Source organism: Carcharhinus amblyrhynchos, chromosome 33, assembly GCF_965287045.1.
Source record: "Carcharhinus amblyrhynchos chromosome 33, sCarAmb.v2.hapA, whole genome shotgun sequence".
In the NCBI taxonomy this organism is placed as follows: Eukaryota; Metazoa; Chordata; class Chondrichthyes; order Carcharhiniformes; family Carcharhinidae; genus Carcharhinus; species Carcharhinus amblyrhynchos.
In genome coordinates, this window is record NC_137356.1 from 1,657,678 (window position 1) to 1,672,810 (window position 15,133).

The following is a 15,133-nucleotide window of genomic DNA, read 5'->3' on the forward strand; positions in this document are numbered from 1 at the left end:
GCCTCTTGCCCTTTGCCCCAAGATCCAGTCACCCTGGTTGTCCCATTGTGTCCACAACTACCATTTCAGCTCCACTGATAGCAGTGATGAAACAAATCAGGATGAAAACCACTGGCCATTTTATTGGATAATAGGTCCAGCCTTAACCATTACATGTGGGACATTACACAGTTAATACAGTGAGTAAAATGAACACCCTGAAGAACCAGCACTGGGAAATAACATAACCTCGTACAGTCTCCATCTTACTCACAGCACTGTCTTTACACAGCTAACTCCAGCAACAGGAATAATCCTCTTCTGTTCTGCCTTCCCCTGATTCCACCACCGCCCCCCCCCCCCCCCCCCCCACTTCACCCCAATCCCAACCCAACCCAAATCAAATCACCACCAGCCACCACCCCCTGGGCTGCTCTGTAACAATCCACTGGGGCTGGTGTGTGTAGTTTATTCCCAATCGCTGCCCTCTCTCCATACAGCTACTCTCTGACCATCACTGAGAGGAGAGAAGGCAGTTGCTTTGTCATTTAAAGTTGACTGCCCATTTTAACCCCATGGTCTCTTTGTAAACAGTTGTGTTTGATGTCAAGCACCTTGTTCCTGAGCCTGTGTGTGGATTATTTAGTCTCATTCTATGCAGGGAGCTCTCTGCTGGGTTCAGTCTGATCAGCCACCCCCTCCCTGTGAAACTCTCAGTGACAGCCGCGGTGGAGCTGAGGATGTTGGTGTCTGTCTGAGGTGAGGGATTTCCCAAAGCAGTTACTGGAATGTGGAGCAGTCCCAATACCAGGCACCAGCCGCACAATGTGAATTTCAGCAGCCCCCCCTGCCCGCGAGTGAGAATGACCATGGTTTGATTTACCAGTCAGTCTGCGCTGTGGGTGAAACCTACCTCAAATATAAAACCCTTCACCCCTCCAGCTACCGGTCCCAGCTGGAATGGAAGCCCAGGCTGCCACTGAGGAAGGAAGTGCTGGGTCCAGGGCACAACTATCAGCATCCTGTACAGTAGGACAGAGAGATCACCCGCTATACACATAGGAACAGAACAAAAAGCTACATACACACAGACTGGGCGCCTCTCAAATCCCCTCCTTCAGGAAGAAGTGCATCTTCTCATTAATCATCTTACGCTCAGGGTTGAGCTTTTTCAGGATCTGTGCCAGTACGTTCACCGTCTGCTCACTACTCAGACCCGTTTTCTTGGTTTGGAATTTCTTCAGCAGGTCCTTGGTGGTCATGGGTTTCCGGATGAGGTATCGTCGGACAGCATCCTCCGTTAGTTGAATATCACTGGAACAGGGGGTGGGGAGGAAAGGGTTAAACACGAGGCACCAACTCACTGACAGCACTGAACACTGCCCCAAAACAATCCACCGACTCCATAAACCAGCCCCACCCTAATCCATCAATCTGTCTTACATCACACAGGTAACGCCACCCTCCCCCCCCCCAACCCCGGCCCTTCCTAAACTCCCCACCACACGGCTGGCACTGCTGCACTCACCCGCTGCTGGGCGTGGATTTTCCGGATTGTGGCTGTGGTGTGGATTTACCCGATGCCGACTGTGCCCCGGCATCCATCTTCAGCCGCTTGGCCACTGGAGTTTCCGCAGAGCCAGCCTGCCGCTTCCCTGGGAATGAACAAAACACAGACCTTATTCCCTTTCTGCTGCTCCCAGCACTGCCAGGATCCAGTCAACTCCTGAATTACCCAGTGTGGCTGCACATCCCCCGGGGACCCTGCTCTGCCACCCCCACCCCTCCCTGAGGACCTAACCCAGCCCTGCCCCCCTTCCATAAGAACTAGGGGCCATCTGGTCCCTCGAGCCTGCTCCGCCGTTCAGTAAGATTATGGCTGATCTTTTTGTGGACTCAGCTCCACTTACCCACCATAACCCTCAATTCCTTTACTGTTCAAAAATATGTCTATCCTTGCCTTAAAAATTCAATAGCCTCAACTGCTTCATTGGGCAGAGAATTCCACAGAACTTCCTCTTCAACTCCTGACACTCCCACCCCTCCCTGGGAACCAGGCCAACCCAACCCCCCATCCCCCCTCCATCTTCCACCCTGGGACCCAGCCCAGCCCCCCATCCCCAACAGGTGCACAGCCCTGGCCCCACCTTGGGGGACTCATCTCTGCACCTGCACCCCCTCCCCCTCCCCCCAACTTCTCCATCCTGGGACACTGCTCTGCCCCCAGAGCCCGCCCCTTGCCACATATTCTGGGTTCCTCGACTAACATCCCAGCCCCTGTCCCAGGGGATCTGGCTCCTGCCCTCCTCTCCCTATCCAGGGTTCTCAGCCCCCTCTCCTCTGCTGCAGTCTGGCTGTGTTAGGCTCAGATGAACTCTCTGCACCTTGCTCCAGTTTGTTGGCAGCTGCTTTGAGTGTGGACGAAGTGCTGATCTGTGGGGTGGGGGTGCCTGGCCGGCTGTTCCCACGGGAGCTGTTGTTTGATCCTTTCCAATCTTTCTTTGGAGGAGTTTTCTTCTTCTTTGAACAGAGAGAGAAACAAAGTGTTAAAGAGAGGACACAACCTCCTGTTAGGGGGAGGGGGGCGGGGGGGGGTCTGCATTCTGAATGTGAGAAACTCACCAACATGAAAAGGGCTGAGGCAGCTTCAGACTCAATGTCACTCTCATCTGAAGATTCTGATTCATCACTGCTGTCTGTGTGGAACAGAACAAATAAATTACACCTCAGCTCCCAAACCTTCAGCTTCAAAGCCCATCTCACCCTGAAACACCTGACAATTGAGACACATTGCTCACGTCCTGTGCTGCTGGTGTGGGGAACTCCCCTCCTGATCATTACCCACTGACTAATACACCCAGTGTATCTGTTCCCATACAACCTGTTCCTTACTTCTCACTACGCTTCTGCGCACCTCTCTCCATTTCAGTGCTTGTATCTGTGCATTGTTGGAAAACCCATATCTTGTGATTGCATTAGTTGGATCTTTTTAAACAAAGGGTTACAAGTTCACTTTGGACAGCCAACCTGCATGCTGAGGAAGTCACATGATTTCAGCTACCTGATCAGCTTCCTTCGCGGAGGGGGAAGAGTTAGTTTTAACTGCAATCCTTTGAATTGTTGGGAAAATCTATTTTAATGGTGATGGTTTCTTTTTATTCTTTTATGGGACGTGACATCACATCACTGGCAAGGCAAATATTTATTGCCCAGGCCAGGTTCCTTCAGAAGGTGAGCTGCCTTCTTAAACCGCTGCAGTCCAGGTAGTGTAGGTACACCCACAGTGCTGTTAGGGAGAAAGTTTGAGAATTTTGACCCAGTGACAGTGAAGAAATGGCAATTTATTTCCAAGTCAGGATGGTGAGTGATTTGGAGGGGATCTTATAGGTGGTGGTGTTCCCAGGTATCTGCTGCTCCTGTCCTTCTAGGCAGTAGTGGTCATGGGTTTGGAAGGTGCTGCCTAAGGAACATTAGTGAGTTCCTGTAGTGCCCCCTGTAGATAGTACATACGGCTGCCACTGTGCGCCGGTGGTGGTTTATTGTAAATCACCAGACTGGGGAGCGTTAGGTTTCAAACCTATTGTTTTTGAACTCTGTGTATTATGGGCAATAAGCTGAGAAGGAAGGGTTCTCTAACTCACTCTCCTCTACCTTGTCTGAAATACTGCGTGCAGTTATCAACCTGTAGCCAGAGCGTAACATGTCTGCATTTGGATCCTGTAAAGCTGAGATAAGAACTGATCCAGGTCCATAATGCTCTCCATGCCAAGGCTCCATGGCTGAAACCCTCCAGACATTGCAGAACCAGTGGCCCCGTCATCACATCAGGGAGCTTCAGAGCAACATCTTTATCCTTTAATTTACAAAGCCTATCCCCCAGAACCTGAAAAGACCCGGTTTCTTTGTCCTTTATTTGTGTGGGTGCTGGGGAATTTTTACAAAGGGACTGACAGTTACACTGTGAGTACAATCGTTTGTTTGTGTCCACAGCTACAGCACCAAGAGTCACACGAGACAGAGAGAAACGGCAGCTGGAAAAGCAATTCCAATTCTCACCTTTTTTCTTCTTTTCCCTCTTCTCAGGAGCTGCAGATTTCTTCTCCTCTTCCTCCTCATCTTTCTCTTCATTGGGTTTCTCCTCTTCACTCTCTTCACTGCTCTCCGATGCAGCACTCTCATCAATACCTGAAAAACACCGTGACAGAACAATTCAAAACCCTCGTCCCCTACACAACTGGAGAGAGAGAAAGTGGGGGAGTGCAGGGGGGAGTGGGGAAAAGGGCAGCAACAGACTGGAGGAGGGGGCAAAGGGGGGGGGGGGGGGGGGAAGGCAGAGGGCAGTTTTCAAAGTTTCAGATACTGCTGAAACACTGCGTATCTGCCTCTCCCAGGCACCCAGACACACCACTCCTGCTTCCCCGCACACCCCACTGCCCCTGCAGGACCCAGCTCCATCCTGACCCTGTCAGGGTGACCCTGCATCAGGGTGAAGAGACAAACAGAGTGGCTAAATACCTTTGGGTCCCTCTTCGCCTTTATCAGCTTTTCCTTTCTCTGCCTCCTCTTCATTATTGTCACTGAAAATCAGACAGAAGAGGATTTACAATCAGACACAGCACACAATGGAATCAGCTGTCCCAGCAGAACTGCTGTGGAAACTGGAGAGGAATCATAAACACACCCAAAGCAGGTAAAGACACAGCAAATACCTGGATTCATCATCGGAGATATAATCCACCTCCTGCCCCTCAAAATCTCCATCATCACTGTCCTCAAAGGCCTCGTCATCGGAAGCTTTCTTCTTCTTTTTCTTTGCTGCTGCTTTCCCTTTCGTCGGGGTCTTTGAGTCTTTTTTCCCACTTCCTGCAGAAAGTAAAACAAGTTACAAAACAAATCCGTGATTGCAGGAAAGTTCAGGCCTGGGGCCAGTGCCCACCCTCTCTGGGAGGCGCAGTGACCCACACCCTAAACTGGATGCATTTTCTTCAGTTCCAGACAACTGATTTTCCAGAGGATTTGCAGTTATTTGGGATAATGAGGGGACATCCTGGGTGAAAGGTGGGCATCACTGAGAGCTGTCCACACACAGGCTTACACTGTGGCTCATCAAATCCAATCCCTCTCAGACTGGGAAAACAAGATGATTGTCTGGATGATGTCAGGAGATGGTGCACTTACAACCGGACAAGGGCTGGGACAGGAAACAGTTACTGAGTTTCCTCTGTTCATTTTTAACTGATGTTGACATTCTACCTTCCTTGACATAGCCCGGGGGCGGGAGGGGGAGCAGCGAGGGGAGGGCACAGTCGGGGAGGGCAGGACACAGCAGGGAGCGGGACATGGCAGAGAGGCAGGGGTGAGATTGGAGAGGAGGGGCACTGGGTGGGACAGCTTTGGGAGCATCACAGCATCTGCCGGTCACTCACTGTCCTCATCGCTTTCCTCATCATTCTCATCCGAGCTCATTTCCAGGTCGTCTTCCAGATCATGGATTCGGAGGTCGCTCCCTTTCTTCTTTCTCTCCTTGCCTTTCTTTTGCTTCTCTTCCTCTTCGTCTCCATCATCACGGTCCTGATCTTTCAGCCTCTTCTGCAGCATGATGCTGAAATGGTTCACCACTTTGTTACGTCTGAACAATGGGGCCCGTTGTGAGGGTTCCCAGGTATTTGAGAGAGAGAGAGGGAGGGAGAGAGAGAGAAACAAAAAGGTGCAGGGACTGAAATCACAGAATGTCAAGCCAACCGACAATAAGCAAACTGTTTCTTTACATCTCTCAGGGCAGCTCCTGGTACAGAAGGGGTGATGTGCTTGTGGACTGCGGTTCTGTAAACCACGCAGTAAGAAGCCCCACAACACCAGGTTAAAGTCCAACAGGTTTATTTGGTAGCACGAGCTTTCAGAGCGCTGTTCCCTCACTCTCCTGATGAAGGAGCAGTGCTCAGAAAGCTTGCGATTCTAACTAAACCTGTTGTGAGAACTTTTTACTGTGCCCAACCCAGTCCAACGCTGGCATCTCCACATCAAGTAAACCACAGGTATAACTAGCTGGCTTTGTTCCCTCTGTGAGATGGTGGTCAAACACAGCTCCGGTTTCACTCTCAGCTATCCAGTGTTTGGACACTCACTGTGGTGCTGACATACACAATCCAGCAGGGATGCTGAGGGGCTACATATATTCAGTTAGCCTCCTGGGGGCAGGAAAGCTAAGCCAGGGCTCTCTGCCACACTGTAACCCCAGGACCCTGCCCTACAAAAACAAACATTAATTCTAAACCTTGGATTTTATTAAATACCAGCTCACTTTTAGAGGTGGGATAATTGAACAAGGGGCTCCCATTTCCACAGTCAAATCTGTCTTTATTATTATATTTGATTGGAAATTCCTTGAAAGGAATTATCTGTGAAGTAATCACAGGCTTATTCCCAGGGGGGAGTGGGGGAGGAGTGCCGGGTAAAGCATATCAACTTTGAAGAAGTTTCTTAAAACCCAATGGCATGAGGATTGAGGTGAAGTTGATTACTCAGCTCCGTCACTGTCCATCTGCAGGTGAGAGTTAAGTGGCAGAGCATGAACAGCAGGAGAGGGGGGTGGAGCAGAATTCCCGTGGCCACGTGCGCTCGGTCATTACCTTCCCCACTCCTCCTCTGCCTCCTCTGCAGTCAGCGTCTTGTGTTTTGCTACAGGGACAAAGTTGTACCAGGCGTTCACAGGAAATGCTTCGAATGCCCCGTCTGGACACTGGGTAAAGATGTAGTAGGAGGCATTTTCCGTGACCCCACCTTTCCTCTGACCTTTAAACCTTGAAGGAGGGAAAAAAGGGAGCATTAAACCGACCGGGTGGGTGGGGGAAAGAGAGAGAGAGAGAGCACGGGGGGCTGCTTCCAGCTGCTTATCAATAAGTCGACGGCACGTCACTTACTTGCGGCCAGCTTTCCCATTAACTCTCAGCAGCCAGGGCTGGTCTTCAGCTTTGAACTCTCGGGTGACGATCCCAAACTTCTTCTTGCGGGATTCCTCTCGCAGCTTTTTGCCAAACTCACTGCCAGCACCAAACATGGGTTGCTCTTCTTCCTGGTAAATCTTCTTATTGCTCAGATCACGCTCCATTTTAGCCTCAGAGAAAATAAGGAATTTTACAGAACGGTCTCCAACAATGCCAGGGAAAATGACGAGTCAGAGGCATCAACAATCCCCCGACACGCTCACACAGACACTGACATACGCACACACCGACACACACACACACATATATTTTATAGATTTGAATAAGATCCACTGTTGGGTGAAGCTTTTTGCTTGCCTCTTAGAAAAATGGAGTTTTTGTTCCGGTCCACATGAGCGAATAATAGAAACTGTTGGAACACTGAGCAGCTCAGGCACATCTGAGGCTCCCCCACCCTGTGGTGGCTCCACAACTCTCTCTTCCTACATCTCCCTTCCTTATGGCACCACCACAACTTTCTCTCTCTCACCCTGTTGGGGTTCAGAGCCACTCTCTCTCCCTGCCCTGCTGGTCTTACCTGTGTCCACGTGGAGAAGTTGATTTTATCTGCAGCATTGAATGCCATGATGTTGTGTTTCTTGGTGTTGTTCCTGGGAAGAGAATCGTTTTATGTTTAATGATCAGCCCATTAACCTCCACCCTGCCCACCTCCCACACACCCCACCCAGCCAAGTCACCCTGCGCCCCCTTTTCCACATCCTCCAGCTTTACACCACCCTCTGACCTCTCACTCCACCCTCCGACCTCTCACCCCACACTTATCAAGCCCCCTCACTCTCATCCCAGTGCAGCTCCCACCTCAACATTCTGACTCCAACTCTCTACAACCCCCCAACACACCCACCCTCATCCCACATCTCACCACATTCCCCACCTATATCTCCTCCCATAGTAAGTTTCTCTGCATCCTCCCACGCCCCAAATGCAACACCCCCAATCTGCTTGAGTTTTTCTTTCTCACTGAAATGTAAAGTGCATGGGATTGGGGGAAGTGTATTGAGATGGAAAGAAAACTGGTCAGCAGAGCAGAAACAAAGAGTAGGAATTAATAGGTGCTTTTCAAATTGGCAGGCAGTAACGAGTGGGGTGCCACAGGGATCAGCGCTGGGACCCCAGCTATTCACTATGTATATTATTGGATGAGGGAACAAAACGTAACATCTCAAAGTTTGCAGATGACACCAAGTGGGGTGGGAGGGTGAACTGTGGCTAGGATGCAGAGATCTTTCAGAATGATCTGGACAGATTGGGTGAGTGGACAACTCAATGGCAGATGTTGTATAATTTGGATAAACGTGAGGTTATTCACCTTAGAAGCAAAAACAAGGTGTCAGATTACTACCTGAATGGCTGAAAAATTCGGAGAGGGGAGTGTGCAGAGGGACCCGGGTGTCCTTGTACACCAGTCACTGAAGGTAAGCATGCAGGTGCAGCAGGGGATAAAGAAGGCAAATGGTATGTTGGCCTTCATTGCGAGAGGTTTCGAGTACAGAAGCAGGGATGTGTTGTTGCAATTATACAGGGCCTTGGTGAGACCACACCTAGAGTATTGTGAGCAGTTTTGGTCTCCTTTTCTGAGGAAGGATGTTTTTGCTCTCGAGGGAGTGCAGTGAAGGTTTAGCAGGCTGATTCTGGGACTGATGTATGAGGAGAGATTGACCAGGTTAGGACTGTTTTCGCTGATGTTCAGATGAATGAAGAAGGATCTCATAGAGACTTATAAAATTCTAATAGGACTAGACAGGGTTGATGCAGGGAGGATGTTCCCGATGGTGGGGGAGTCCAGAACTAGGGGTCACAGTCTGAGGATTCAGGGTAGACCATTTAGGATGGAGATGAGGAGACATTTCTTCAACAAAAAAGTGGTGAACTTGTGGAATTCATTACCACAGGAAATAGTTGATGTCAAAACATTGAATGTATTCAAGAGGTAGCTGGATATAGCACTTGGGACGAATGAGATCAAGGTTAAGGGGAGAAAACAGGATTAGACTATTAAGTTGGATGATCAGCTATAACTGTAATGAATGGCAGAGCGGGCTCAAAGGGCCAAATGGCCTCCTCCTGATCCTATCTTCTGTGTGCCTTTACCGAAATATCTCCTTAAAACTCTGCCTCTCTCTGCTGACCTATTCCTTTACCTACTTTCCCACCTGAATTTCATCAGCTGTTTTCATGTCCTGATAATTGCCTTTAGCAACATCACCCTGATTAACAGAGCCTCCACCTTTCCTTAGATTTACCGTACTTGTGCTGTTAATTGATCTGTTTTGTTAGGAATGCCACGTGCATTCAAAGACAGAACGAGACCATCAGCTGCAACTGAGCAAAAGCAGCTTACTGATTTGGGACAGACCGTTTACCAGCGAATCCCAAACTGTTCTGCTATTTTTACCAACTGTTGGCAGTAACGATCAGAGGGTCTCTTACTTGGGGACGCGGACTGTGTACTCGGTCACTGCTTGGCTGCTTGAACCCTGTTGAAAGAAAACAGCAACGTGGTCAGTGTGGATCTTGCAATGAACCACAATCTCAGCTAGTGCCACTGTAATTATAATAACATCTTTCAACTGCTGACTGGCTGCAAGACAACAATAATTGCCTCGTGCTCTGAAAGTCCCGATTAGAGAGAGCCAGAGATCTCACAACTACAGAAAAGATATAGTGCAGAAAAAGGCCATTCAGCCCATCGAGTCTTTGCTGGCCAAAAAACAAGAGTGTTAAGACACTAGCTGCTCAGTTAAATCTCACATTCCAACACCTGGTCCGTAACCGTGCAGGTTCCAGCACTTCGGATCCAGCTCCCTTTTAAATGAGTTGAGCATTTCGATTCTATCACTCTCTCTCTCTCTCCATATTACACCCTCAACATTCCCTGTACACTCCACCACAAACATATCTGCACTGCACCAGCTGCGCAGACAGGGCTGATCCCAGGGCAAAGAGAAGCAGAAGAGAAGGGACTACAAATAGTCAAATGGTCTTACTCTTTCCATCAAACTTCGTTAATGTAGAATCAAGCAGCTTTTACCCTCTAACAATCATAGCTTTTCTGCCCCTTGGGAATGTCTGAGTGGTTATACTGTTCACAGCTCAAGAAAGGTTCAAATGATTTGATTTATTATTGTCACATGTATTAACATACAGTGAAAAGTATTGTTTGTTGCACGCTACACAGACAAAATATATCCTTCATAAAGAAAAGGAGAGGGTGCAAATGTAGTGTTACAGTCATAGCTAGGGTGTAGAGAAAGATCATCTTAATGCAAGATAAGCTCATTCAGAAGGGAAGACGGTGTTCTTGAGTTGGTTGGTACGTGACCTCAGAATTATGTATCTTTGATCAAATGACTTTGATATTATAAATTTTATAGTTTGGTAATTGCTGCAAAAACTAAACTATGCGGTGAATGGAGCAACAGGGCTGAGGGGTTGTTTTTAAATAGGTTAAAATTGCTCAGGAACATTTGGACGAAAGCATTCACGTTGCTCAGTATGGCTTCCAGTTACTGAAGGGAGCACACGAGCTGCAGCCTCACATCGTTCTTAGCTTATTCAACAGCGAGCCTGGATTACATATCCTGTTCTTCAGCATCTGCCAGTGTACACTTACTGGGAGACACTGCGGCTGAACGCTAGCCAGGGTCAGCCTCTTTAGAAGTGAAAACAGGAAATGCTGGAAAATCTCAGCAGGTCTGGCAGCTTCTGTGGAGGGAGAAATAAAGTTAACATTTCAAGTCTAACATGTCTCTTCTTCAGAACTCTGAAGAGGGATGCTATAGACTCAAAACGTTCTCTCTCCACAGCTACTGCCAGACCTGCTGAGATTTTCCAGCATTTTCTGTTTGCACTTCAGATTTCCAGCATCCGAGGTATTTTGCTTTTAGAAACACTTTAAAGGTAATTACTACAGAGGATCCAAAAATAAAGGAATGTGGAGAAACAAGAGAAGCTCAGATTATTCTCCATATAGTGGAAATCTTTTAAAGATGTTCAAATTATTGGCAGTTTTGACATGACAAATAAGAAGTCATGTCTAGTGATAGAAGGGATACAGATTTAAGATGTTTGGAGAAAGATAGAGCAGGGAGATGAGAAGATTTGTCTTTTTAAATGCTGCAGGTTGTTGTGATCTAGAATGCATTGCCTGAAGAGTGTTGGATACAGGTATCATCACAGTGCAGGGGAGGCAACGGCTTAGTGGCATTATCACTAGACTATTAATCCAAAAACTCAGCTAATGTTCTGGGGACCCGGGTTTGAATCCTGTCACAGCAGATGGTGGAATTAGAATTCAATAAAAGTATTTGGAATTAGAATCTACTGATGACCCACTGTCAGAAAAATCCATCTGGTTCACTAACGTCCTTTAGGGAAGAAAATCTGCCATCCTTACCCGGTCTGGCCTACGTGTGACTCCAGAACCACAGCAATGTGGCTGACTCTCAACTGCCCTTCCAAGGCAACCAAGGATGGGCAATAAATGCTGGCCAGCCAGCAACACCCGCGTCCCACGAAGGAATTTTAAAGAAAATTCGGAAGAAAATTGGATAAAAACATAAAAAGGAAACATTTGCAGACTGGGAGTAATTAGATTTGTTCTTTGAAACTTTTTTGACTTCAGGAAGCGTAAAGGAGAACATGCCCCTGTCTACATCATTGGGGACAAAAAGTAGAAAAAGTCAAGAGCTTCAAGTTTTTAGGTGTCTAGATCACCAACATCCTGTTCTGGTCCCCCCATGCTGACACTATTGTTAAGAAAACCCATCAAGGCCTCTACTTTCTCAGAAGACTAAGGAAATTTGGTACGTCTGCTATGACTCTCACCAACTTTTACAGATGCATCATAGAAAGCATTCTTTCTGGTTGTATCACAGTTTGGAATGGGCTCCTGCTCTGCCCAAGACTGCAAGGAACTACAAAAAGTTGTGAGTCTAGCCCAATCCATCACACAAACCAGCCTCCCATCCACTGACTCTGTCTACACTTCCTGCTGCCTCGGCAAAGCAGCCAGCATAATTAAGGACCCCACATGCCCCAGACATTCTCTCTTCCACCTCTTTCATCGGTAAAAAGATACAAAAGTTGAAAGTCACGTACCAACCGACTCAAGAACAGCTTCTTCCCTGCTGCTGTCGGACTTTTGAATAGACCTACCTTGCATTAAGTTGATCTTTCTCTACGCCCTAGCTTTGACTGTAACACTACATTCTGCACTCTCTCGTTTCCTTCTCTATGAACAGTATGCTTTGTCTGTATAGTATATACTTTTTACTGTACGTTAATACATGTGACAATAATAAATCAAAGAAAGAGCCAACACAAGAGATGATGGGTAAATGGCCTCCGTCTGTGCCAGGATCCTACAGGCTGAGGACTGATACAATTGCTATACAATCTTTCCACAGTTCAGCCGCACATCAGACACCGCCACACAATTCTTCACAAACTATTCCAAACTACCCTCCCACCCCATTTTGGTAACCAGCTCACTTACCAGATTTGCCATAATTGTGAGTATTTGGACAGTTTTCAACTTCTGATTTAATCTGATTTAGATTCTGTAATAGGAATGAAATAAGATGAACAGTCCATAACATCCTTCACATTCATCCTGCATCTCTCACCCCAGGATAAGAATTCGGACTTGGGTAACGGCACAACTTTGAAATTTACAGTGACACAAAACATGGAAATGTAATAAACAAGAAGACGCAGTGGCACAGTGCTCAGCAGCTGCCTCACAGCAAGAGGTCTCACAATACCAAGTTCAAGTCCAACATTGTTTGGAATCATGGGCTTTCAGAGTGCTGCTCCTTCATCAGGTGATCATTGTGAGACTTCTTACTGTGTCCACTCCAGTCTAATGCCAACATCTCCACATCATGGCCTCACAGTGCCAGGGACCTGGGTTTGATTTCCAGCTTGGGACACTGTCTTGGGTGGAGTTTTCACATTCTCCCTGTGTCTGCGTGGGTTTCCTCCGTGTGCTCCAGTTTCATCATAGTCTAAAGATGTGTGGATTAGGTTGATTTGCTATGCTAAATTGACTCCAGTTTCAGGGAGATTAGCAGGATAAATATTTGAGGTGACAGGGTTAGGGCCTGGGTGGGATTTTTGTTGGTGCAAGCTCCATGGGCTGAACAACTATAATACTAAAGGCTTTTAAAGAGGGCATTGTACAGGCTGGAGGAACGGGTAGTCATAGCTGATGAAATTCTACTCAGTAAACTAATATATTTCAGACAGGCAAGGACAGTGAGACAATAGAAGCGAAACTGCACTGTTTCAAGAGTGTGCAGGAACAGAGACACTGATAGGGGTGGGGAGATTAAAATACAAATCTTCAAAGGTGGTAGGACAGGTCAACAAAGCAATTAATATAGTCCATGAGGTCTGGCGCTTTATAAATGGAGTAAAAAGATCCAGGAAACTTAATTAAATACAAGCATAAACTCCATGTGTAAATGTAGTCTGATACAGCCCAAGCTCCCATTGTTAATGTCCAGAAGCAGTTCATAGGCCAACAGCAGGCAACAGTGAGGGTTTGAGGGTAACAGAGAGTGCGGGGGGGGGGGGGGTAGTTTAGGGGTCATGGATCGAGTGGGGAGGTTAAATCATTTTGTGGGGATTTTGGCGTTTTCAGGTTTATTTTTGGAGCTACGTTGAGATTTTTGGAAGGTTGCAATACTGAAGGCTTTATTTGAGTTTTTCTGAGGGGTAGATGTTTTGGGGAGTCGGATATTTTGGGGAGTAAGTGATATATTTTGGGGAGTGATGTGTTTTGGGAAGATGTTTTGGGCAGTGGGGTATTTTGGGGAGATGGTTTAGGGAGGGGGGTATTTTGGGGAGATGGGGAAAGGGGTGTTTTGGGGAGATGGGGAAAGGGGTGTTTTGGGGAGATGGGGAAAGGGGTGTTTTGGGGAGGGGGATGTTTGGGGGTGTTTTGGGATTTTGGGGATATTTTTGAAGTTTTTGGGGGGTTTCAGGGACCCAGACATGATGTCCTCAGTGAGCATGCGCACTCGGCTCAATGCTAAATGAAAATGTCCGGGAAGCTGCGGGAGAATCGAAGGCTCCCGATCAATAAATCACCCATTAATCCGCCCAGAAACCGCGTTAATAACACCACAGCAAGAGAAACCGACACAAACCAGCGCCTTCACCACACCGATCCCACCGGAAACCGGCCCAGCGCACAATCTCGTCCCGCCGGAAACCGGTCCGACCAGCAATCCCGTCCCTCCGGAAGCTGGTCTGCCCCACACAGTTCCGGTGCACCCGTTCTATAGTTGCCACATTTCAGTGACTTCAAAGATCATCAAACCTAAAAACTCTCAACAAAATCCAGGCAATACCCAGCGAGCCAGACAGCACCCGTGGGGGAAGATAATATCCTGTGGCAATTCGGTCTTTTGACTATTTCCAGCTTTTTAAAAAATATCTGAGATTTGTTAGAAATATTTGTTAGTCACAAGTAGGCTTACATTAACACTGCAATGAAGTTACTGTGAAAATCCCCTAGTCGCCACACACCAGAGCCTCTTTGGGCACACTGAGGGAGAATTTAGCACAGCCGTTGCACCTAACCAGCATGTCTTTCAGACTGTGGGAGGAAACCCACACAGACACAAGGAGATCATGCAAACTCCATGCAGTGAGAAGTCTCACAACACCAGGTTAAAGTCCAACAGATTCATTTTACTTCAACAGTCACCTGAGCAGCGCTCTGAAAGCTCATGCTCTCATATAAACCTGTTGGACTTTAATCTGATGTTGTGAGAGTTGTTACTGTGCCCACCCCAGTCCAACGCTGGCATCTCCACATCAAGACTCCACACAGACAGTAACTCAAACTGGGAATCAAATCCAGGTCCCTGGTGCTGTTGACGCAGCAGTGCTAACCACCATGCCACCCATTTTTGCTACTGTGCTTTGTCTGAAAGCAGGAATTAGTAAATTCACAATAAATGATGTGCTTAGTTTACTTTTACTTCTCTGCACCTTTCTTCTGATTGTCTCTTCACTTTACCTCTTCGCCCAGAGCCAGTATTTCCAGGGAGATACATTCCTTCAGATGAAAGAGCTGAACCACCCCCATCCCTGCAAGGTGCCCTTCACTCAGCCGTGCCCTGTTACGAGACTGGGAT

At 47.6% G+C, this 15,133-nt stretch overlaps 1 protein-coding gene across 1 annotated transcript; it reads right to left on the bottom strand.

The window, feature by feature from the left end:
• Positions 1-359: 359 nt before the first annotated feature.
• On the bottom strand, positions 360-14,223 carry gtf2f1 (general transcription factor IIF, polypeptide 1). Its single transcript, XM_080216618.1, has 14 exons — positions 14,138-14,223; positions 12,481-12,544; positions 9,414-9,460; positions 7,501-7,573; positions 6,900-7,093; positions 6,609-6,779; positions 5,406-5,608; positions 4,689-4,842; positions 4,495-4,556; positions 4,036-4,164; positions 2,602-2,675; positions 2,364-2,499; positions 1,508-1,634; positions 360-1,293 (listed from the first exon to the last, which is right to left on the bottom strand). Exons 2-14 carry the CDS (start codon positions 12,490-12,492, stop codon positions 1,083-1,085), a joined length of 1,593 nt encoding a protein of 530 aa, XP_080072744.1. The 5' UTR covers positions 12,493-12,544; positions 14,138-14,223; the 3' UTR covers positions 360-1,082.
• Between the last annotated feature and the right edge of the window lie 910 nt (positions 14,224-15,133).